Source organism: Schistocerca piceifrons, chromosome 6 (genome assembly GCF_021461385.2).
Source record: "Schistocerca piceifrons isolate TAMUIC-IGC-003096 chromosome 6, iqSchPice1.1, whole genome shotgun sequence".
In the NCBI taxonomy this organism is placed as follows: domain Eukaryota; kingdom Metazoa; phylum Arthropoda; class Insecta; order Orthoptera; family Acrididae; genus Schistocerca; species Schistocerca piceifrons.
Window position 1 is genome coordinate 331,064,251 of NC_060143.1, and position 24,629 is coordinate 331,088,879.

At 39.6% G+C, this 24,629-nt stretch overlaps 1 protein-coding gene across 1 annotated transcript in view; it reads left to right on the plus strand.

Annotated features, from left to right (window-relative positions):
* Nucleotides 1–24,629, plus strand: part of LOC124802759 — a 428,511-nt gene that overhangs the window by 81,600 nt on the left and 322,282 nt on the right. The window contains exons 5-8 of the mRNA XM_047263751.1: nt 55–200; nt 11,861–12,082; nt 12,230–12,426; nt 22,435–22,598. Coding sequence (XP_047119707.1) covers nt 55–200; nt 11,861–12,082; nt 12,230–12,426; nt 22,435–22,598 — 729 coding nt within the window. The remainder of the gene's footprint in view (nt 1–54; nt 201–11,860; nt 12,083–12,229; nt 12,427–22,434; nt 22,599–24,629) is intronic.

The window sequence follows — 24,629 nt, forward strand, 5'->3', positions numbered from 1 at the left end:
GTGTGTGGTGTTTCTTCTACAGAAATTCATATACAGTTTTTTTCTGTTTTACAGATTGCACATATATCCTGACTGTGTGGCCACCTGTTGTTGACCTACTTTTGGACAGGGATGTGAAATTGCAATTGATTGGTGCTGGACTATCACACTCAGTACTGCCAGATATTAGCTGCAGTGTTTCAAGCAATGTAAATGACCAGGTAATCTCATTGTTATAAGACCTTGACCTTTTTGGGAAGTAGCATCAAATGATATTTTGCTTTATATGGTTGATTATGTAATTTTTATGTATTGTGAGCTGAAAAATAATGCGAAATTGCTGTAGAACATGGAAATGAAGATTCTTCCACCATTCCTGTATAAAAAAATTCTAGGTCTACTCACTGAAGCAGTTTTATTGGTAATGAGATGAAACATACTTCTGTACCATAGATGTTTGCAGAATTTGTCGCAGAAGACTGTTGTAAATCTATTTCAGTACAAGTTTAGGAGATATTGATTGATTTTAAACAATTATAAAATAGACAAATTACATACATGTGTTTAATTCCATAGTATGTTCCATAGTTACCATTACACACTTATACAGATTGTGAAGGAGACTTAGAACATAAAGTGTTTCACACCAGCTTAGTTTCAGAAATTGTCGTTTTCCACATTACAAGGAAAACTAAATTGACTCACATTTCTAATCTTGCCACTAATACTGATGTTTCTTAGGGAATTGAATACAAAAATGTACTCAGTATAATGATCACTACCTTTGCTCGACAAATCATACTCTGCAGTATGTTCTGATCCACCCAATCAAAAATATCCAGTAGCAGTGAATCATTTTTTGCTGCATTCATAATCTGTGTAGTTAGGTCTTCTTCTGACTGTATTGGGCTCTAGCAACCAAGACAATTCACATATCTGCATAAGCCTGAGGAAGCATATCCATGTACTTTGGGGGAAGGTAATTACATGCCAGTCCATGTTGCTGCTCCTGTTTGAGACCATATGGTTGCATTGTTGGAAAGTCAGGAGGGGGGATTTGAAGTTTGAGGTGCACCATGTGCTCGGCCACGGAGATTGACATATTTCATTTCTTTATACTTCTACTTGTGGGGATACAGAAGAAGTGTAGTTTATATGTCCCCCTTATAGACAGAAGGACCACATTCATCAGTGAGACACCAGTGTGGCTGACTCCCATGCATCAGACCTGGGTTTGATTCCTGGTACTGTCACCAAACTGGAACAGGGTACACCAGCCTCATGATGCCAGCTAAGGAGCTAATTGCAGAGTGATCACACCACCAGGTTTGCTAAATAGATATCAGACAGGAGTGTGGTGTAGTGATACCCACCCCTCCCTACTGCATCCAAAGGATGTCAGTGGCAGAGAATGATGTCGCAGTCAGTAGGTCCAAATTGGCCTATCTGTGACCAGAACACCAGCTGGCCCATCTGTGACCATAGCTGTTGAGCTTATAGTTATGGATATGCTTATACAGTCAGAGGAAGATATCTTTGCAGGAGTTATGGATGTGGGAACAATTAGAAAGTAAATTTAACGTCAAGTAGCATATATATTTATTTGCACAGAATGTACACTGATTAGTCAGAATATTAGGACCACTGTCCTACTGTTGATATAAACACATCTGGATGGAAGAAGTGTCACCTTCTGAGGAATGACTGGTAGCCATACATACGCATGGTGCATTAGTGTCAGTGAGCATGCTGTTCATGTGTAGAATGGGGAAGGCATGCAATGTATCTGAGTTTGATTGAGAACAGATTTTAATGGCCCAGAGGCTTGGTATGAGCATTTTGAAAACTGCGCGACTTGTCAGGTTTTCGAGGAGTGCTGTGGTGAGTGTCTTCAACATGCAGCAAAACCAAGGTGAAACCACATCCAGACACCATGGGATTGAGTGGCCACTGCACATTAGAGACGTCAGACATCATAGGCTTGACAGAGTGGTAAAACAGGACAGGTAGCAAGCTGTGGGAGAGGTAACATCATATTATAATTCTGGCCAGCATACAAGTATGCTCCAAACATACCTAACAATGGGCCTCCACAACCAATGACCCATGCATATTCCAGTGTCAACATCACAACATTGGCAACTACAACTGAAGTGGACATGTGACCATTGGCAGTGAGTATTGATGCAGTGGCATATTGTTGCATGGTTTGCTGAATCTCAATACCTTCTTCATCATGCAGATTGGAGGCCACAAATACATTGTCTTCCAGGGTAAGAGCTCCATGACACCTGTAGTGCGGGATAGAGACAAGCTGGCAGCGGCTCCATTATGCTATGGGGAACATTCGTGTGGGCATCCATGGGTCTAATGGAGCTCATGCAAGGCACCATGACAGTCAATGAGTGTCATACACTGGTTGCAGGCCATGTACACCCCTTCATAATGATCAAGTTTCGTGACAGCATTGGCATTTTTCTCAAAGATAATGTTCCATGTCATAGGGCCAGGAATGTGATGGAGTGGTTTGACCCCAACTCACCATATCTGAACACAAGTGAACACATCTTGGATGAGATTGAAAGTGGCGTTAGAGTTCATCACCCCTTCCCTGGAACTTACGGGAATTGGGTGAAGTGTGTGCAGATGTGGTGCCTACTCCCTCCAGTGACATAGCAATGCATCATTACTTCTGTGCCATGATGTGTCACTGCTGTTACTTGTGCCAAAGGTATACATACTGGCTGTTAGGCAGGTGGTCATAATGTTCTGGCTGATCGGTGTATATATAGCATGGAAATTACATAACAACTTTACTTACAAAGCAGAGATACAATAAAACTCTGAGACATCATTAAGGGATTACTCAGACCCTCTTCACCCTGGCCCACATATAGAGGTAGGACCAGCTGAACAGGCATGTTGAAGTATCCTCCTTCGGCAGTTACAAGGCTGGCTGTGTATGAGACTCCATCTCTACCTTCTTTCATCTCTTGCACTCTTGCTGCCTTCCACATGTAGTATGTGAAAACTTTTTCCAAAAGGATGATGTCACTGACTCAGAGTCTCCTCCATTTAGGCATTTGACTTTGTGAAAGTTACACAAGTGCATGAGATTCTCCTTCCTCCATCTGTTGCAGAAATCTTCTGTTGTTTTCTGACAGAATTTGAACTCTGTTATAATCAATGGATCAGCTACTGTTGGCAGTGTTGTAGGTCCCCTCCTGAGGAAGTGTGCTGGAGTGTGCATTTCATCTTTAATTTGAGAGATTGGCTCAAGTTCAAGGTGACTTCAGTATCTGTAGTCCTTCATTGTCCATACTGGAGCATCCAAGTACTTTTGGAAACATCTTCCGATTGAGCTGGCCATTGTCTTCCAGAAATCTCCGCACCAAGCCACACCTGGAGCTATAAACTTCCAAGTCATACCTTTTTGAGTGAGGTATTGGTGGGTCTTACCAGCAGAGATAGTTGTTCACAGGTCTATTATCTCTTTGTTGGCTGCATGAAATATTAGATCACTGTCACTATAGATGGTGTGTAGAATGTTGTGCCTGCTTTGTAGTGCCAACATTGTGGTCCAGATGTAGCTGAACAGCTCTAGTCACAGGACAGATAAACAGTACAACGTAGCATTTAATTGTGGCAGTTCCTTTTTTTTTCATAAAAATGCTCTGTAAAACTAAAAACAGTGACTTGGAAGGGTCTCTGCAGTTTTACCAAGTTGGGTAGTAGTGGAGCTTCTATTTCTTGACCAGTGGCACTGCTCGCTATTTTATGTGGAAAGCAGTGATTAATAACCTTCTTTATGGCATGATAGACATGTTGTGTGCCATGCATGTAACTTTTCTGTCAAGGTGCCAGTGATTGTTCGATTGAGTGCTGTTTTCTGATTTTGACCTGTGGATTTGCCGTGACTGATATAGAAGCTTGCACAGTGTGAGCAGGGTCGAATTATGTTTACACTTGGAGACAGTGCAGTTGGCCATTGTATTGTGTTGGACAGGGTGAGCACTGCTGATATTGGCTGAGCAAAGTTGTAAGGAGGTGCAGATACTGGAATAGGTGGTTGTGATGCTGTGGCCATTTCAAATTGCTCAGACTGTGGCTGAACATTAATTTGCCAAACATGTTACAGACTGTACATAGGTCATTAATCAGGTTTTGATATTTCTCTCGCAGAGGCACTTGCGTTGTGTTGTGTTGGTTTGGCTGTGAGTTAGACTGAGTGCATTTAGACTGTTAGCCATCCCTGTTAAATTACCATAAGCCTACTGAACTTTATAAAATACAGTTTGAATTAATGTTCTGGCAGGTCACATGAGCTGTAGTCCTATCCAATGAGCATCTGGATTTGTATTTTGTAATTATTGTGATACATAAATTTCCCGTTAACTGGAGAGAGTAGTTAACACTTCAAATTGTCTTCTGGTGATGATACTTAAAAACAATGTGGGCTAAGTTCTGTCAGTGGCAGTTCACACATAACTCTCTTCTACATGTGCATTTGGATTTGCATATTGTACTATTGATATTTAATGTTCTGTCTCTTTCTGAAGTAGGCAGATTGTATGCCAGTTGTAGTTTCTATATTATAGTGTGTAATGGCACGTGGGTCATGCTATTGAATGTGGCCACCTGTATTATGACCATCAGTCAAAGGTCTTGGTACAGATCATGGTCAAACAAGGTAGCAGGTTAAAGAGTTGTTAAGTTCCTGTATTTGAAACAAAACCTTAGGTGTTAGACAATTTGGTGTTAAATTGTTCCTTTTGATTTTACAAATGTGTACCATTGTACTTTGGATAGTTTGGTAATTGATGTCAAAATCAAAAGTGATCGAGGAATTCCATTGTAAACACAGAGGAGAGAACAATTAAATGGAAAGAATATATTGAAGGACTTTACTAATACAGAAAGCAGTGGGTTTTGGTTTGGAAGATATATTAGATTTAGAGTTTTCAAGTATGCCAGTAAGCAAAGACAACATTCCTTAGTAATTTCTAAAATCATTGGGGGAAGTGGTAACCAAATGATTATTGAAGTTAGTTTTTAGAGACTCTGAGACTGGAGACAAACCACTGTATTTTTGGTAGAATATCAACTACACAATTTCAAAGATAGCTAAGATAGATTAATACACTCAGATAGTGGATCATACATCCTAGTATCTGACAGAAACAATATACAAAAGAATGGAAAATGCAATTTAGGACCTCTGGTTGAAGCTGCTGGTGGTAGCGATCATGTGTGCATGAGATGTGTCTGCTTGTGTGAATGTATGTGTGTGAAGACTTTGGCTGAAAGCTAACTGTGTAATAGTCTTTTTGTTGTGCCTTCCTGCAACTCAACATTTCATCTTTACAGTGATTAGCAATCTATTTTTTTCATAGTATTGTTAATATCTCTACCTAGATGCTCCATTGTTTGAAAAATAACTAATGGAATATGTAAATGTTTGTCAGTTACAATATAATTTCTTGTATTTTATAATTGTTCATGCAAGTTCATTCCAAAATTAGTAATAATATTTTATAGGTATTACATATTCATATTTCTGTGTGTATTGTTGTTCAGTTAATTTATTTATGGTTCTTAAAAGTTTGATCAAAAGTTTATGAAACAATGTGTATATTTTATTTACATGCAACTATTGTCTACATCTACATCTATACTCTGTGAAACAACATGATGTGAATGGTAGATAGTATATCCCATTGTACACATTATTAGGGTTTCTTCCTGTTCTATTCACATATGGAATGCAGGAAGAATGATTGCTTGAATACCTCTGTGCGTGTAGTAATTATTCTAATCTTATCATCATGATACCCATTTGACCGATACCTAGGGAGTTGTAGTACATTCCTTAAGTAATCATTTAATGCCAGTTCTTGAAACTTTGTTAATAGACTTTCTCAGTGTAGTTTATGCCTATCTTCAAGAGTCTTCCTGTTCCTTCAGTATCTCCGTGACACTCTCCCATGGATTAATCAAACCTCTGACCATTCATGCTGCCCTTCTCTGTATATCTTCCTATCTGGCACAGGTCCCACACACTTGAGCACTATTCTGGAATCGGTCACATGAGTGATTTGCAAACAATCTCCTTTGTAGATTGATTGCACTTCCCCATTACTCTACCAATAAACCAAAGTCTACCACCTCCTTTACCCACGACTGAACCTATATGATCATTCCATTTCATATCCCTACAAAATGTTACACTCAGGTATTTATATGAGTTGACAGTGCTCATTGATAGTATTATAATCGTAGGATACTACATTCTTTCTTTTGTGAAGTGCAAAAGTTTACATTTCTGAACATTTAGAGCATATCCCTACAAAATGTTACACCCAGGTATTTATATGAGTTGACAGTGCTCATTGATAGTATTATAATCGTAGGATACTACATTCTTTCTTTTGTGAAGTGCAAAAGTTTACATTTCTGAACCTTTAGAGCATATCCCTACAAAATGTTACACCCAGGTATTTATATGAGTTGACAGTGCTCATTGATAGTATTATAATCGTAGGATACTACATTCTTTCTTTTGTGATGTGCAAAAGTTTACATTTCTGAACATTTAGAGCAAGTTGCAAATCTCTCCTCCATGTTGAAATCTTATCAAAATCTGACTGAATATTTATGCAGCATCTTTCAGGTAGCACATCATTATAGGTAACTGCATCATCTTCGAAAATGCTGATTTTACTATTAATATTGTCTGCAATGTCATTAATATATAACATACACAACAAGGGTCCTGGGGCAGACCTGAAGCTATTTTTACATCTGACGATGACTCTCCATCCAAGATAACATGTTGTGTCCTCCCTACCAAAAAGTCCTCAGGCAAGACACAAGTTTCACTTGATACCCCATGTGATGGTATTTTTGACAGTAATCGTAGGTGTGGTACTGATTCAAATGATTTTCAGAAATCCAGAAATATAGCATCTACCTGATTGCCTTCCTACAAAGCTTTCAGTATGTCATGTGAGATAAGTGCGAGTTCAGTTTCACATGATCGATGTTTTCAAAATCCATGCTAGTTGGCATTGAGGAGGTCATTCTGTTCAAAATACTTCATTATGTTTGACCTCAGAATATGTTCAAAGATTCTACAACAAATTTACGTCAAGGCTATTGGACAGTAGTGCAACACCTAAGAAGTGGGGTCCCTCTCCCTATCCCTCACAAACACCAACCACAACAGAACCTTCAACAAACCCCCCTCATAGCCAACAAACCTAGCCTAGCCACCCTACTCAGTCTCCCAATCCCAGCACATACCCCAGACAAACCAAATCTCAACTATAACCACAGTCAAATGCCACATAACACCAGTCCCAATTCAGTTCTAAACATCTCATCCAGATCCCTCTCTCCTCCAGACATCTGTTCTATCAAAAGGCTTAACCTTTAGCCCCATGCCTAAATTCAACCACACTGCCCTGGTTAAAGATCTCCTCTCATTCACCCGGAACCTTAACTGGAAATATCACTTCACTACCCAAACACAGCCCCCAAATACTGGACCCAGTGTTGAACCCTGTGTAGAACAGTTCCGACTGCCTTCTCAAAGAGATCCTCCTCCCCTCCCCCAAAACTATCCCTTGCAGACATTTCAGGAATTCCTCACATCCAGTGTTGCCTCCCAGTCCTTCTTGAAGAACATCCCAACAACCCCCAACATCACCCCAGCTGAATCCCATGCCATTAAGGAGCTGAAAACAGACCGCTCTATTGTCATCCTCCCAGCGGATAAAGGCTCCACAACTGTGGTACTTGACTGAGTGGAGTACGTGGCAGAAGGACTGTGTCAACTCTCCGATACCTCAACCTACAAAGCTGTTACCCAGGATCCCATTCCCTCCATCCAGACTGAGCTGCAGAAAATCCAAAAAATCCAAGGTCCCTCACAAGGCCTCACAACGGCTTCCATAGACCTACTCACCCCACCTGAGCCACGTACCCCTACCTTCTACCTATTACCCAAAATCCACAAAGAGAACCATCCTGGCTGTCCCATTGTGGCAGGCTTCAAAGCCCCAACAGAACATATCTAAGCTCTGGAAGACCAACACCTCCAACGTATCACCCGCAGACTCCCATCCTACATCAAAGACACAAACCACTTCCTAGAACGCCTCAAATCCATTCCCACTCCTCTCCCACCTGAAAGCTTTCTTGTCACCATAGATGCTACATCCCTTTACACAAACATCCCACATACCCATGGTCTCTCTGTTCTTGAACACTACCTCTCCCAATGCCCACCCGAATATCTTCCATAACCTCATTCCTTATCACACTTACCAACTTCATCCTCACCCATAATTATTTCACTTTTGAAGGCCAGACCTATTAACAAATCAGGGGAATGGCCATGGGAACCAGGGTGGCTCTGTCCTATGCCAATCTCTTCATGGGCCGCATAGAGGAAGCTTTCCTGAAGACCCAACAACTGCTTCCCCTGGCCTGGTATAGGTTTATAGATGACATCTTTGTGGTCTGGACGCATCGTGAAGAAACACTCCTTAATTTCCTCCATAACCTCAACTCCTTTTCGAATCTGAATTTCACCTGGTCCTTCTACAAAACCCAAGCCACCTTCCTGGATGTTGACCTTCATCTTGTTGAAGCTCACATCCACACCTCTGTCCATATCAAACCCACAAACAAACAACAGTACCTTGACTTTGAAAGCTGCCACCCATTCCACATCAAACGCTCCCTTCCCTGCAGCTTAGGTATTCGTGGCAAACGTATCTGCTCCAGTGACGAATCCCTCAACAATTACACCAATAACCTGACCAGTGCTTTCCTCTCCCGCAACTATCCAGCAGTCCTTGTCCACAAACAGATCTCCCGAGCAATACATTCCTCCCCGTTCAACAACAATGTTCCTACCCCCAGACCACACAGAAGCATCCTCCTTGTCACCCAATATTATCCTGGCCTCGAATACATCAACAAATTACTCCGCCAGGGATATGAGTTTCTAAAGTCAAGCCCTGAAATGAGATCATCCCTTGACAAAATTCTCCCCACACCACCCAGAGTTGCCTTTCGTCACCCCCCTAACCTCTGTAACATCTTTGTCAAACCCTACAATATTCCCACACTACCTTCTCTACCTAGCAGTTCCTACCCCTGTAACTGACCCTGCTGCAAAACCTGCCCCATGCATCCCCCCACAACCACCTACTCCAGCCCCACTACTGGTAAAACATACACAATTCAAGGCAGGGCCACATGTGAAACAACACATGTCATTTATCAGCTGACATGCCTGCACTGCACAGCCTTTTACATCGGTATGACAACAACTAAACTGGCTGAGCGCATGAACAGACACAGACGAACTGTCCGCCTAGGAGATGTCCAATACTCAGTAGCAGAGCATGCACTCCAGCATAAGTCTAGGGACCTAGGAACCTGCTACACTGTACGTGCCATTTGGCTTCTCCCGCCCAACACCAGTCCCTTGGAACTGCGGAGATGGGAACTTCCACTCCAACACATCTTTTCATCCCGCCATACCCCTGGACTGAACCTACGTTAACTAACCTCCCTCCCATTTACTCTTCAGTCTTCTCCTCTTTCCCTTTCCTCTTTAGCCATTCACGCATTTTTCATCCTACAGAGTTGTGTTTATCTTTATACTGTATACCTCTTTACTTCTATATGCATCCTCTTTGGTTTGAAGCTGGCACAATACTTACAGTAGAATATCTTTGGCTTCCCTCTGACAACTATGCCTCCATCCTTGCTACCCTCCCTGTTTACCTTTCCCTGTTGCTTCATAACCTGGGTTGTGAGTAACTGAATCCACTTTCCCTTCTTCCCTTTCTTTCCCCCCTCTCCTCCCTGATGAAGGAACAAAGTTCCAAATGCTAGGAACATAAATTTTCTGTTCTGTTTTGTGTATCTATCAGCTGTACTGAGCTGGGGTAAGTACTGGCCAGCCCCTCTATCTCTTTGTTAGTATTTGTTTCACATCTTTATATGAGATTTTCCATTAATCATTTAAACAAAATATATGTACAGTATATGATCAAAAGTATCTGGACACCCCCCGCCTCCCAAAACATATATTTTTCATATTAGGCGCATTTTGGTGCCACCTGCTTACAGGTACTCCAGATCAGCGACCTCAGTCATCATCAGACATAGTGAGAGAGCAGAATTGGGCACTCTGTGGCACTCACGGACTTAGAAATGTGGTCAGGTTATTGGGTGTCACATGTGTCATACGTCTGTATGTGAGATTTCCAAACTCCTAAACATCACTAGATCCACTGTTTCCAATGTGATAGTGAAGTGGAAATGTGAAGGGACATGTACAGCAAAAAAGAGTACCGGCCGACCTCGTCTGTTGACTGACAGAGACCGCCAACAGTTGAAGAGAATTGTAATGTGTAATAGGCAGATATCTATCCAGATCATCACACAGGAATTCCAAACTGCATCAGGGTGCACTGCAAGTACTATGACAGTTAGGCAGGAGGGGAGAAAACTTGGATTTCATGGTGGAGTCGCTGCTCATAAGCCACACATCACATCGGTAAATGCCAAACAATGCCTCACTTGGTGCAAAGAGCATAAACATCAGATGATTGAACAGTGGAAAAATGTTGTGTGGAGTGATAAATCATGGTGCACAATGTGGCGATACGATGCCAGGGTGTGGGTATGACAAATGCCCGGTGAACGTCATCTGCCATCGTGTGTAGTGCCAACAGTAAAATTCAGAGGTGGTGGTGTTATGGTGTGGTCATGTTTTTTCATAGAGGGGGCTTGCACCCATTGTTGTTTTGCATAGCACTATCACAGCACAGACCTACAATGATGTTTTAAGCACCTTCTTGCATCCCACTGTTGAAGAGCAATTCGGGGATGGCGACTGCATCTTTCAACATGATCCACAGCCTTGGCAGAGTGGTTACACAATAATAACAGCCCTGTAATGGACTGGCCTGCAGAGAGTCCTGACCTGAATTCTATAGAACACCTTTGGGATGTTTTTGAATGCTGACTTCATGCCAGGCCTCACCGACCGTGATCGATACGGGCTGCCATTCCCCAAGAAATTTTCCAACACCTGATTGTGAGAGTGGAAGCATATATATATTTCAGAGAAGGCATTTAGTAAAGTTTCACAGGATGTCTTTATCATGCCCACCATTAACAAAAATTTAATTTTATTAGTGGGATGTAAAATGTTATAAAAACTGCTATTGGCTCAAAACATGTACAAAATATACAGATAACACTTAATTGTAGCTGAAGATGGTGAAATGAAACATGTTTTGTTAATAATTTAATGTAAATACGAAAAAATACACTCAGTATCATGTTGTTTAACTAATCTGGGATCATGTTCTCCAACATTATGTAACTTTAGAGCTGTTATATGTTTAGATCATGATATGTACACCTTAAATGGATGCTGTTATAAGCATTGTATGTTTCACGGCATTATTATTAACAACTTTTTGTTGAGAAATAGACTAGTAAGTCCTACAACTTCAACTTGTTTACACAGTGCGTGAGTGTTTGCTATGCAGTTAATTGTAATTTAGCGACTTTGGTTGCTTTCCTTCATGTTTCATGTTGTAATTATGTATTATAAACATACTGAAGTCTTCAGACAGAGTGTGGATAATGAATTTGGACATAAGTGAAAGAGCTATTTGTGTCAAATTAGTATGTTTTGTTGAATTTAACAACCAAATAACATTTTTTTTGCAGTTTTAATGGAATAAGCCTATGAGTACAAATACGTATTCCCTTCTAATTCTTCAAGGCTATTAATGTATATTGTACTGGGCTGTTATACACCTTAACATTAACTGCATTATTACAGGTAAAATTACCAGTAGTGTTACAAGAAGTGGAGGAGGATGTGATTGAGCTGGAGGTGGATGCTTGTGTTGCTGCTCCAGGTCTATACAGTATTAAGTGTGAATCTAATGGAATTCCTGGAAATTTAGTCAATGGTTCTGCTGAACTTCTTGTTGCTGATAGTAGCAGCCTGGGCATTGAGAAAGTTGAACCCACAACTGTTAAGATTGGAGAGAGCTTTAAGGCAAGCATAAAAATAAATTAAATATGAAAGCCTCTATGTTATATAAAACTAATCTATTTGTGCCATTAGTTTTAGCAGTCCCTCAGTCATGGCAGGGTATTTGCTGTCAGCATGTATCATTTTTTGTATTTAATTGATTGATTGCAGATGGTAATGACACTGTCATCATCGCCACTAAGTTCTGTGTTTTGCTTTGCGTCAGAGCCTGGTCGTCCACAACCACACATTTTCTTTGCTGATATTGATGGACTGATTGTAACTTGTGGTTCCTTTGTTGCTTGGAGAGCAACTATTCTTACAGTTGGACTGGCATACACTGTTGATGCTGCAGAAGAAATACCAGGGTAGCCACATACTGTTAATTTATGTTGTTTATGCACTTCATTATGTGTGCATGACTTTCCTCTGAGTTCTGTGATTCTTTTTGTCTTTATAGATAGTCGTATTCAGGAAGCTCTGCCGTTGTTGTTGTTTTCTATTTTCTCTTTCACCTTTTGTTAATAATGCTGATAGCTTTCAGTACTTCTTTCTATGCTTTATTTATGTGTGTATTGGTTGTTTAGAGAAAGCATGTGAGTAGCAGCTAATTAATGCTGTTATAACAAAGAATACTTCTTCTTCATTCCCCTTATCCTCTTCCCACCTCCTTCCCCCTTCCCCCTTCCCACTCCCCCCCCCCCCCTCTCACTCTCTCTCTCTCTCTCTCTCTCTCTCTCCCTCTCTCTGTGTGTGTGTGTGTGTGTGTGTGTGTGTGTGTGTGTGTGTGTGTGTGTGTGTGTGTTGTGTGTGTTTGTTGTGTGTGTGTGTGTGTGTGAGAGAGAGAGAGAGGGGTATTTTTTTGATGTTAGTGTTATGAAGTCAGTTGAGGCAGTATTTTTTTTATTTCCTTTGCATACAACTCCAGTAATTAAAGAGACACCCAGGATACATGTGTGCAAAACTTAAGAATGGAAATACTCTTCACATGATATGTCACCGCCAAGTAACATAGCTCAGTGAAACTTGGGCCATACACAGAAAGAACAGCTATAGTGTAGTAGACAACAGAAAGACATACACAATGAGATGAACTCAAATGGCACTTTTATTCAAAGACAATAATTACAGTGCAGTTATCATGATTTATAATGGTCTCCTGGACATTACAAAAGGCAGGATATGGTTCTTAATAAGGTGGATGATCAGCATGGATAGCAATGCATGCTCTGCAATGTGCTGCCACACTGGTCATATGTTTGGTAAGAAGTTCTTGTGGTACGCTATTCCATCCTTCCAGAAGTGCAGTGGACAACTGCTAAATGGTCATTGATGCATGTGGACATACATCTCCCCCCAAAACGCATCCCACATGTGCTCAATGGGATTTAAGTTGTCAAAATTGGCAGGCCAATCCATTCACTGAATATTTTGTAATTCTAAGAGGTACTCAACCTGTGCAGTTCAATGCAGTCATGTATTGCTGCCAATAAAAATGAAGTCAAGACTGCACAAACTACTGAAAAGACACACATGGGGAAGGAATACAGTGTGTTAATGAGTTACTGCATTCAAGGATTTGTAGGTTGGTACACCCATGCAATATTATGCCCCCATGCCCCCCTCCCACTTCATAGCACCTGTGCCACCAAAACAATCATGTTCGACAATGTTTCTGGCTGCACTGCATACCCTCATATCACCAGAGTTTGGAACATGTAATGCAACTAGGAAGATTCACATGGCGAAGGAGTACTGCATCACAGTAATGTTTATCAGTGACTGTACTGTGTTCAACACTTTGGAGATTTGCACTCCCCTGCATCATTATGTCGCTCTACACCTTAATCCTGGACCACCAGTATGATTACGTTCGACAGTACCCTGGGGTGCATTACATACCCTCTTATGTTGAGACATGGGGACCTGTAATGCACTCAGGAACGTTGCAAAATTGTTTTGGTGGTCCAGATATTATTTTGTGGAAAGGCAAAATGTTGCCTGAATACTGCCCTCCAAATATATGAACACAATACCCTCATTGGTCAACATTATTGTGACACTGCATTCCTTCCCCATGTGCTTCTTTTCAGCGTATTTGGCTTGGTCTTCGTTTTTATGGATGACAATTCACAACCACATCAAAATGCACATGTGGAGGAGCTCCTGGAACAAAAGGGTATTTGGTGAGTGGATAGTCCTGCCCTTTACCCTGACACAGACCCACTGATCATGTGCAGGATGCTTTGGGGAAATGTACTGCAGCATGTCCACATGCACCAATGATCATCCAGCATCTAATGATTCATTTTGGCAAGTAAACAGTCTGGATTTTGATCAAAGGACCTTTTCAAGTTTAGGACAACCAGTGCTGTGAAAGACATCTCAAATTCCAGAACGTGCTATTAGTGCCTGTTAACACAATAGTCCACACTTGTGTCAAACCTGCAAACTCAATGTAATTCAGTATCCACTAACCACATACAGCCAGAAACTACTCTTCCTCACAAGACAGTACTGTACAGGCCTATTAGAACAATAAACTGGAACCAAATCAGAACTTACAAAAAGTGATGTGTTAACATACAGTCATTAGCTAATAATCCCTTAAGCATTAAACCAATTGTTTCAGCTCCTTAATTAATCTCATGCTGATCAAGACCTTGAATTCACTGCACCTTTCCTCTTGGCAGTACTAATGTGTGGGCAAGGTACAACACAAACTTTACAGTGGGACTTATTTACCTAAACATATTGTGCATAAAACAAATTAAAAGAAAAATAATTATAACTGGTAGCAGGAAATATTTTAATATGTAAGAAAATGAAAATACTACTTTTTCCAGAATGCATGTTGGATGCACCAGTTGTATTGTATTGTATTGTATTTTTTATTGGTCCTGTTGTCTACATAGCAGCTTATGCATAAGACATTGGACAAGTCAAGTTATAAATATACAGGCTGAAAGTCATTTCAAGGCATGCATATTTAAGGTTACAATAATACACTTTACACGTAAGTATTTATATAACACATTTCATAAATTTAAATATTTTTCAATGGAGTAAAGGCAGTGATGCTGTAAATCTACATCTACGTGTACATCTACAATGCGTGTTTTATTATTCACTATGACACTAACGTATCACATTACTTCATAGATGTTATATGGTGAATAGCACTGCAGATTGCAACAAGTATTGGATAAAAAATATGAAAGGTAATGTGCAATGCTATTTACGCAGTACACCACCACTATGTGCAACTGGTTTCTGAATTTCTGAGTTTAGCACTCGCTTATTTCAGAAATCCAAGGTGCTAAACCAGTTACTACAATGTAATACATACATGACAAAAGTGGTATCCATATGCATAAAAATGAGTATTCTAAATGTATACCTGGCATGGGCTTTATGTTTATCTTGGCTACAATAATGTGTACACTAAGCTGTTCATAGTAGCTTACACATGCTCCTATTTTTTTTATTCATTATTAAACCTACTCCTGCATTATCCCTGTTTAATTTTGTATTTATAACCCTGTATTCACCTGACCAGAAGTCTTATTTCTCCTGCCAGCGAACTTCAGTAATTCCCACTATATCTAAATTTAACCTATCCATTTCCCTTTTAAAACAATGGAAAACCCAGGATGGAATGTAACAATATTGTGAGAAGGAAAGTTGCTACTCAACATATAGCAGAGATGCTGAGTCGCAGATAGGCACAAGCTATCTGCTACTCAGTATCTCCGCTATACTGTAAGTAGCAACTTCCCTTCTCATAATATTCTTACATTTCCCTTTTTAAATTTTCTAACCTACTACCTGATTAAGGGATCCGACATTCCACATTCCAATCTGTAGAATGCCGGTTTTGTTTCTCCTGATAATTTTGAAATCACACATGTGTTTATTTAAATATTTGCTTGCCCATTTGTTTGAATTCATATATGGTACACAAGATACTTAATTGAGAATCAGTTTACATGGTGGTATTACAACTTGCAAATATAAATCATTTAGTTTTTTGTTACAAATAGGATCAATATAATGAATAGTTACAAGTATGAGTATATATCGTACACTTACAACTTACATTTACAATTAAAAATGTGGATGAGTTAATGAGAGATTGAAAAAAGCAGATTTGCAAAAGGTAGGATGTCACAAATTTTTAACTGTATGTAGTTCAGAAAGAGATTTTATATCTCTGGGTAAGCAGATGTATAGTTTGCTCTTGCATGATGTACACCTTTTTGACACAATGTGGTAGTGCAATGACTAATGTATTTGTCACTGTTTCCTCTGCTATTGTCATCATGGAAAATTTAGTTTTGAGTTAAAAAGTTACCAGTACACTAGTGAACATCTCTTTTTTTACTTTTGCTGTTTCTACTGCTTTGAGAAAAACACCATTTGATAATGATCGGTGACAGATATATAACAAAGGAAGAAATATGTGCATTGCTGATATTTTTATCATATAATCTGGGATATGATTGAAACCAGCCAAATATCTACTCTTTAGCGAATTAACTGGATTTAGAACTTCACGTGAGTCTGCTGGACTGAGAACATGTGTAGAATGTTTATTTAAGTACTTGAATGTTTTTTGAATGTTGTATTGGGTGGATTCCCAAAATTTTCTTTCATTAATTTAACATCAACAATTGTATAATAAGGATTGAAATTGATTGCAACTGCTCTAAGATCAGTCATTTTTTTCCATCCTGTGATAACAAAATATTTTTATGAATTATCTTCTTCTCTGAAAGATCTTCCAAACCTTTCTCCATGGACATAGTTTTATTGGATGATTCAATTCCTTTATTTTTTGTCCCTTTTATGACTTGTCTCAAAGCTAATTTGTGTTTTTTGATATAACTTTGAAACTCTGTGTCCTTCTACAAGAGATCCTAATAACAGAAGTAATCCAGTTTTTGAGTCTGTCTACACTTCTGGAAATCCTTGGGGAAAAAACCTATCTACATCTACACTCTGCAAACCACTAGGGGGGGGGGGGGGGGGGGGTAGTGCATGGCAGAGGGTACATCCCACAATACGAGTTATTAGGGTTTTGTCCTGTTCTTTTCCATTAACATATGGGGTGCGGGAAGAATTACTGTTTGAATGCCTCTGTGCATCCAGTAATTATTCTAACCTTATCCTCATGATCCCTATGTGAGTGATACGTAGTAGATTGCCACATATCCCTAGATTAATCATTTAAAGCCAGTTCCTGAAACTTTGTTAATGGACTTCCTTGGGATAGTTTGTGGCAGTCTTCCAGTTCAGTTCCTTCAGCATCTCTGTGAGACTCTCCCATGGATTAAACAAACCTGTTACCATTCATGCTGCCTTTCTGTGTATACATTCAATATCCCCTGTCAGTTCTATGTAGTATGGGTCCCACACACACTTGAGCACTATTCTAGAACCAATCACCAAAGTCTACCACTTGCTTTATCCACAACTGAAGCTATGTGATCATTCCTTTTCATATTTCTACAAAGTGTTAAACCCTGGTATTTGTATGAGTTGGCCAATTCCAGCAGTGACTCATTATAGTCATAGAATACTATGTTTTTTTGTTTTGTAGGTGCCAAAATTTTACAGTTCTGAACAATTAGAGCAAGTTGCCAATCTCTGCACCACACTGAAATCATATCAAGATCTAACTGAATATTTATGCAGCTTCTCTCAGATAGTACTTCATTACAGATAGCTACAACATCTTCAAAAAGGGTAATTTTACTATTAATATTGTCTACAAAGTCATTAATGTTCAACATGAACAGCAAGGGTCCCAACACACTTCCCTGGGGCCCAACCAAGGTTATTTCTACATCCATCAAAGATAACATGTTGTGTCCTCTCTACCAAAAAGTCCTCAGTGGAGTCACAAATTTCACTTGGCACCCCACATGATTGTATCTTGACAATAAGCATAGTGCAGTACAGAGTCAAATGATATTCATAAATCAATAAATACTGCATCTGTCTGTTTGCATTGATCCAAAGCTTTGAGTATGTCATGTGAGAAAAGTGTGAGTTGTGTTTCACATGATCGATGTTTCCGAAATCCTTGCTGGTTGGCATTGAGGAGGTCATTCTGTTCAAAGTACCTCATTATGTTTGACCTCAGAATATGTTCTAAGATTCTATAACAAGTAGATGTCAAAGATATTGGACAGTAGTTTTGTGGATCACTTCTGCTATCCTTCTTGTAGACAGGTATGACCTGTGCCTTTTTCCAAGAACTGAGCACAGATTTTTGTTCGAGGGATCTATGACAGATAATAGTTAAAAGAGCTGCAAATTCAGTATAGAATCTGCCAGGGATTCCATCAGGACCTGGAGCTTTGTTCAACTTTAATGATTTCAGATGTTTCTCAACACCATTGACACTAATACTTATTTCATTCACCTATTCTGTGGTCATCATCATCATCATCATCATTTAAGACTGATTATGCCTTTCAGCGTTCAGTCTGGAGCATAGCCCCCTTATAAAATTCCTCCACGATCCCCTATTCAGTGCTAACATTGGTGCCTCTTCTGATGTTAAACCTATTACTTCAAAATCATTCTTAACCGAATCCAGGTACCTTCTCCTTGGTCTGCCCCGACTCCTCCTACCATCTATTCTGTGGTACGAGGATTAAATTGGTGTAGTTCTCCTGGGTTTTCTTTTGTGAAGTAACATTTTGAAACAGAGTTAAGCATTTCAGCTTTTGCTTTGATACCCTTAATTTCAGTTCCTGTCTCATTCACTAGGGACTGAACACTAACTTTGGTGCCATTAACAACCTTTACATATGACCAGAATTTCTTTGGGTTCTGTGAAAGATCACATGATAATATTCTGCTATGGTAGTCACTAAAGGTATCATGCATTGCTCTTTTGACTTTCACGTGCATTTCATTCAGAATCTCTCACTCTATAGCCCTATGCTTTGTTTTACACCTACTATGCAGTAATCTCTGTTTCTTTACAAGTTCCGTTACAGTAACTCTATACCATGCAGGTTCCCTCTCATTATGAACTGTTCTATTAGGTACATATCTATGCAGTGCATGGTCAACCATTCTTTTAAACTTGAGCCATAGTCCATCTAAATGTTCCTGCCCTATACTGAAAGTTTGAATTTCCTCATTGAGATATGACTCTACTGCACTATGGGACTTAACATCTGAGGTCATTAGTCCCCTAGACTTAGAACTTCTTAAACCTAACCAAACTAAGGACAGCACACACATCGATGCCCGAGGTAGGATTCAAACCTGTGACCAAAGCAGCCGCGTGGTTTCGGGCTGAAGCACCTAGAACTGCTGTGCCACAGTGGCCAGCCAAACTTTTACCTTCTTTACTGAACATATATATCTTTCTGCTTGTTTTAGTTGTACTTTGGTAATCATTGTTGCCACAACCACATCATGGTCACTTATACCAGTTTCAATGTTGACATCCTCAAAGAAGTCAGGTCTATTTGTTGCCATTAGATTCAGTATATTTCCATCATTAGTGGGGTTCCCAACTATTTGTTTCAGGTACTTGCCAGAGAACTCATTTAGTTAAGTTTCACAGGATGTTTTATCACACCAACCACTAACAAAACCGTAATTTTCCCAATTATTTGTTCGATGATGAAGGTCTGATTGGAGAACTTATGTACATGTGAACTGAGGTTTTCTCTAAAGTTTTCAGTTACATCAGGAGATGAGTCTGATAGGTAATGGAAGTACCCAGTTATCATTTTATGCCCACCCCTAATACTGAGTCTTCCCCAAATGATCTCACATGCAGCATCAATTTCTAACTCAGTGGATTTGAGTTTCCTGTCTACTGTGACAAATACTCCACTTCCATTTTTCATTTGTCTATCCTTTTGACGTACACTTAAATTTCTCCCAAACATCTCACTGCTATCAATTACAGGTTCATCCAGCTATATGTTTAGTTACAGTATAAAAAGTCATGCCAGAAAAAGCACAAAAATTTTGCATTTTTCCATTGGCAATAGGAATATCATAGATACTTTTGCGCACAATTTTTTGCTAATTAGATACTGGAGATGTTCAATTTTTTAAATAAATGTAACCTCTTTTATTGTTGAAATTTTACACACTGGCTGAAATGTAAGTTACAGGTATGGTGTAATCTAAGTCAAGGGAGCTCTGTGGACATGACATTCAAGTAATATGATCACACTGTATCATGTCATTTACTAGCTGAGCTGTATAGGTATGAACATTGTCATTGATAAGAAGAGTTATAATTGCACTTGAATATGGGAGAACAGTAGGTTAAATGATCTCATTTCTCTACTTACGGATAATCAAAGTATCATTAAAAATTATATGTGATCATCCATATACACTCATTCCTGATTTCTCATCCCATTGCCAGTTTGGCACTATTATGTTGGAATATTCCATGTGCAAATCTCTCTCAGAATAAACATATTTGTTGTCAGACTCAACACTAGACCATATCTCATCAGAGAGCAGTACGTTGCATCATTTGCTGCAATAGCATTCATGTTTTTAACTGGATTTGTATGATGGAATTACTGTTTGCTCAGTTTTGGGATCCTTAAGATATAATCAGCAGAAGTAAGAAGTCTTTTTGCAAATCCTGTAAATATTCCAGGCCATGCAGACTTTCCTAAAGGAACACATTTATGTTAGATGCTGAAGGAAGTAGTATCCACTGGCAAATTTGTTTTTTTTTTCTTTTGTTAGTGTTGACTGAATGAACACTTAATATTTTTTCAGAATGAGTCAATGCTGACAGCAAAAAATCCCATATTTGAATATGTGTAGAGGGATAACAAAGTTAGAATTCCAAGCTACTTGAATAATGGCCTACACAAAGTTCAAGAACTGACACAGCAAATCTGCCCTGATCTGCTTTTCTGGAGTAAGAATATTCTTGGAAAATGCACAGAGTTGTCCAAAAATATGATACTATAGGAGATATTAGAGTGAGAAGTAAGCAAAGTAAACAAGTCATCATGTTTCATTGTCACAGACAGTAGAGGTTTTTAGACTGTGGAGATTATTCTCATAGTGAACATAGCACCATTTAGTTTCTGTTTCTATCCGCAGCTCGTGGTATAGTGGCAAGCGTTGCTGTCTCTGGATCACAGGGTCCCGGCTTCGATTCCTGGGTGGATTTGAGATTTTCTCTGCCCGGGAACTAGGTGTTTGTCTTGTCCCCAACATTTCATCATCATCATTCATGACACTGGCTACATTGGATTGGATAAAAAAATTGGTCTGTGTAAAAATTGGGACTTTGTGCGGGCACTGATGAATGTGCAGTTGAGCACTCCACAAACCAATTGTCATCATCAGTTTCTGTTTCTGCACACGATCTAGAAAGTGATACTAGCAAGAAATCTTTTCGCTTGCCCTTAGTCCTAAGAATTTAAAATAGTCAATTTCACTGACTCTTTGACCACCTTGGGACAATAAAAATTCTGTTTTTCAGGAGTTCCATGCCAGAAACAGTACGCATTATAATTTTGTTGCAGTTAAGTGTTATTCCATTGTGTTAAAGCCACATGCTGATGTTACTGATTATTCTGTCAGCTTGATCACTTGGATTACGTTCTACATCTTTTGCGATAATGCTTGTGTTGGCTGCAAAGAGAAAATCCACTGTGTTCTTTCTTATGCAGTCTTCACTGCATACTTTCTAGTAACTTGTCACTGCTGTTTGCTTTGTCTCCTTTTCGGCATTATAATAATTACATCTTTTACTGTCCTTGTACCCTCTCTCTGGTTTTTCTTTCCTCTCTTTTTCTACTTTCCTCCAAGTTTTAAATGCATTTTTCTTTCCAGTTTTCATTTCTCTAGCTTCTTATTCCATCTTTACTTCTTATCCTGTTCATATCATCATCTCTGAGCTGATGCTGGCTCAGCGCATATTTTTGATCTACCCTCTGTGATGCTTTTCTCTTTGTGTATGTCCCTTTTGTGTCCTCACATCAGTTGGATGACTCTCTACTTGGATACTGAGAGACCTACCAGTGCTTTCACGCCTTCCCCAATGAGTATCTCTGACCTCACTCGGGAAGGATCGTGAATGTTCTGAAAATCAGAAATAGTTTTTTAACTGCTTCTGTCAAGAGCGCTTGGGATTCCCCCCCACCCGAATGTAAGTACTCACTATCCAGTTTGGCACCTAGTTATTGCACAGTTTTCTCAATTACAATTTTCTTTCAATACAACATTTACGTTATATTGCATTAACTTTACTTCATAACAGTATATCAAAAACATAAAATGTTGCTGTTGCATAATGTGTTAGTAAAGGAAACTATACAAGACTTATTCTCTTATCAGTTTCTTAAATCCCTAAACAGGAAAACAGCTGTGATAACAGTGGAATCTCCTGCACCTCAGCTTGTGGAAGCTTCTTTGTCATCAGATATTCGACAGCTGAGGGTGACCTTTGACCAGAACATTGAAGGACCAGAAAGCTGCTCAGATATTTTGACTCCACAGAATCTAAATGAAATTGGGAATGGTAAGCAGATAGTACTAAAGATTTATTCACAAACTACAACAACAGCATGTGGAAAGATCATATTCACTAAGTGGAAGGATTTATCAAACACTGAAGTTCCCTTAAATGAAACTGTAATGAAATAAAAATATTAAAGACCTCCACTTACTACCTTTGATAGATCCAAACAAATAAATTCTGTCAAAATGTTAGCTTTTAGGTACCAGGGGTTCCTTAAAATGAAAAAGAAGTAAATGTATCAGAGTGAAATGACTCTTATTCATGAAGTAAACACCATTCAGAACTAGGTTCAAAGGATCAGCATAGTAGGATTAGAGAGAGAGCATAAAAATTTGGTTGACTCTTAGGAAAGAACCTTCAACATCGCAGCGCGTCAGCAATCGTTGGTTAATATATTAAACAACTAGAAACCCGCCTCGATTGCGAAAAAAGCACCTAGTGTTAACCTAGGTTTCGGTGTAGATAACTACACATTCTTCAGAACAATAAAACCCACAAGTGCCTAAGAAGACCTTTGTCAATGATTAAAAGAACACCATAGCATAGTTTTCGGACGAAGCACATTTTCATTTAGACAGTGTGCTTAACAAACAAAATGTATGCTTTTGGGCCACTGAAAACCCACAAGCGCTTCATGAATGACAACATTATGCTCTGAGGATTACAACATGGGCAGCAATTTCAAGTCACGGACTTACTGGACCATTTTTCTTAGAAGAAACTGTGAACAGCGAATGTTATTTGAACATGCTTTGCAATAGATTCATTCAACAGCTTCTTGCTACTGCCTTGCCCTTCAACACACAATGGTTCATGCAAGATGGAGCAAGGCCACATATTGCAAACACTGTGATGGAGTTTTTACATGAGCATTTCGACATGCAGATCATTTCACTCTGGTTCCCAGGTCGCTTCAATGATGGACAAAATTGGCCCTCCCAGTAGTCCAGACCTCAATCCATGTGACTTTTTTCTTTGGGGGTACCTAAAGGAAAAAATTTTTCTGGAACGTCCACATGATTTAATGGAGCTCAGAAGACTTATTCTTCAAGCTTGCTCTGAAATTACGGAAGACATGTGCCATAGGGGAATCACTAAATTCAGTGTTCGTTTGAAGGAAGTTAGGAAACAAAATGGTGGACATATTGAGCATGTGCTGAGTTAGAACAAATCTCCATGGACAGCTCTTTATTGTAGTATATGTTCCTTTCAGACTGTATTGACAATAAAGTTTATATTCAAAAACAAAATGGTAACACATTTCGTGTGCCACCCTGTAGGATTCCATAAACACTCTTTCTAAAGATTTCACCAGTCCAGGTAAGATGTGAAACTAAACAATTGAAACTACAGGTTGGAATATCACCAACATTAGGAAAAGGATAGACTGCAACTCACCGTAAAGATGACCCATTGAGTATCAGACAGACAAAACTAACAGACAGACACAATGAAGAGACTGCTGCATATTATAGCTTTCAGCCAAAGCCTTCTTCAGCAGAAAAAATACACATGGGTTCATGCAAGCAAGTACGCCTCATGCATACATGACTGCTACCATCAGCAGCTCCGATCAGAATGTGTTACGGGAATATCAATGTGGAATAGGGCAGGAAAGGGGGAGGGATAGCAGGGTACAGGTGGGGCCAGAGAAGAACGCTGTCTTGCAGCATGTGCATATGGACCAGATGGTGGCCTGATGATATTTTTGCCAGGCGTAGTGTCATGAGGTGGATGGTGGTGGTGGTTGTGATAGTGGGGAGGGAGGGGGGGTAAGAGGGGGGGGGGGGAGAAGTGGGGAAATGGAAAGAATAGGTGAGTGCACTGAGGGTGGCTCACAGGGGGTGATAGGAAGTGAAAAGGGAGGAGGTGATAGGACAGAGGGGGCAGAAACTATTGAGTAGAGAGTGTGGGGTTGGTAGGTTACCATAGGTTGAGGCCAGGATAATATCAGGAACAGAAAATGTGTTGTAAGGATAACTCACATCTGCACAGTTCAGAAAAGCTGGTGGTGGAGGGAACGACTCAGAG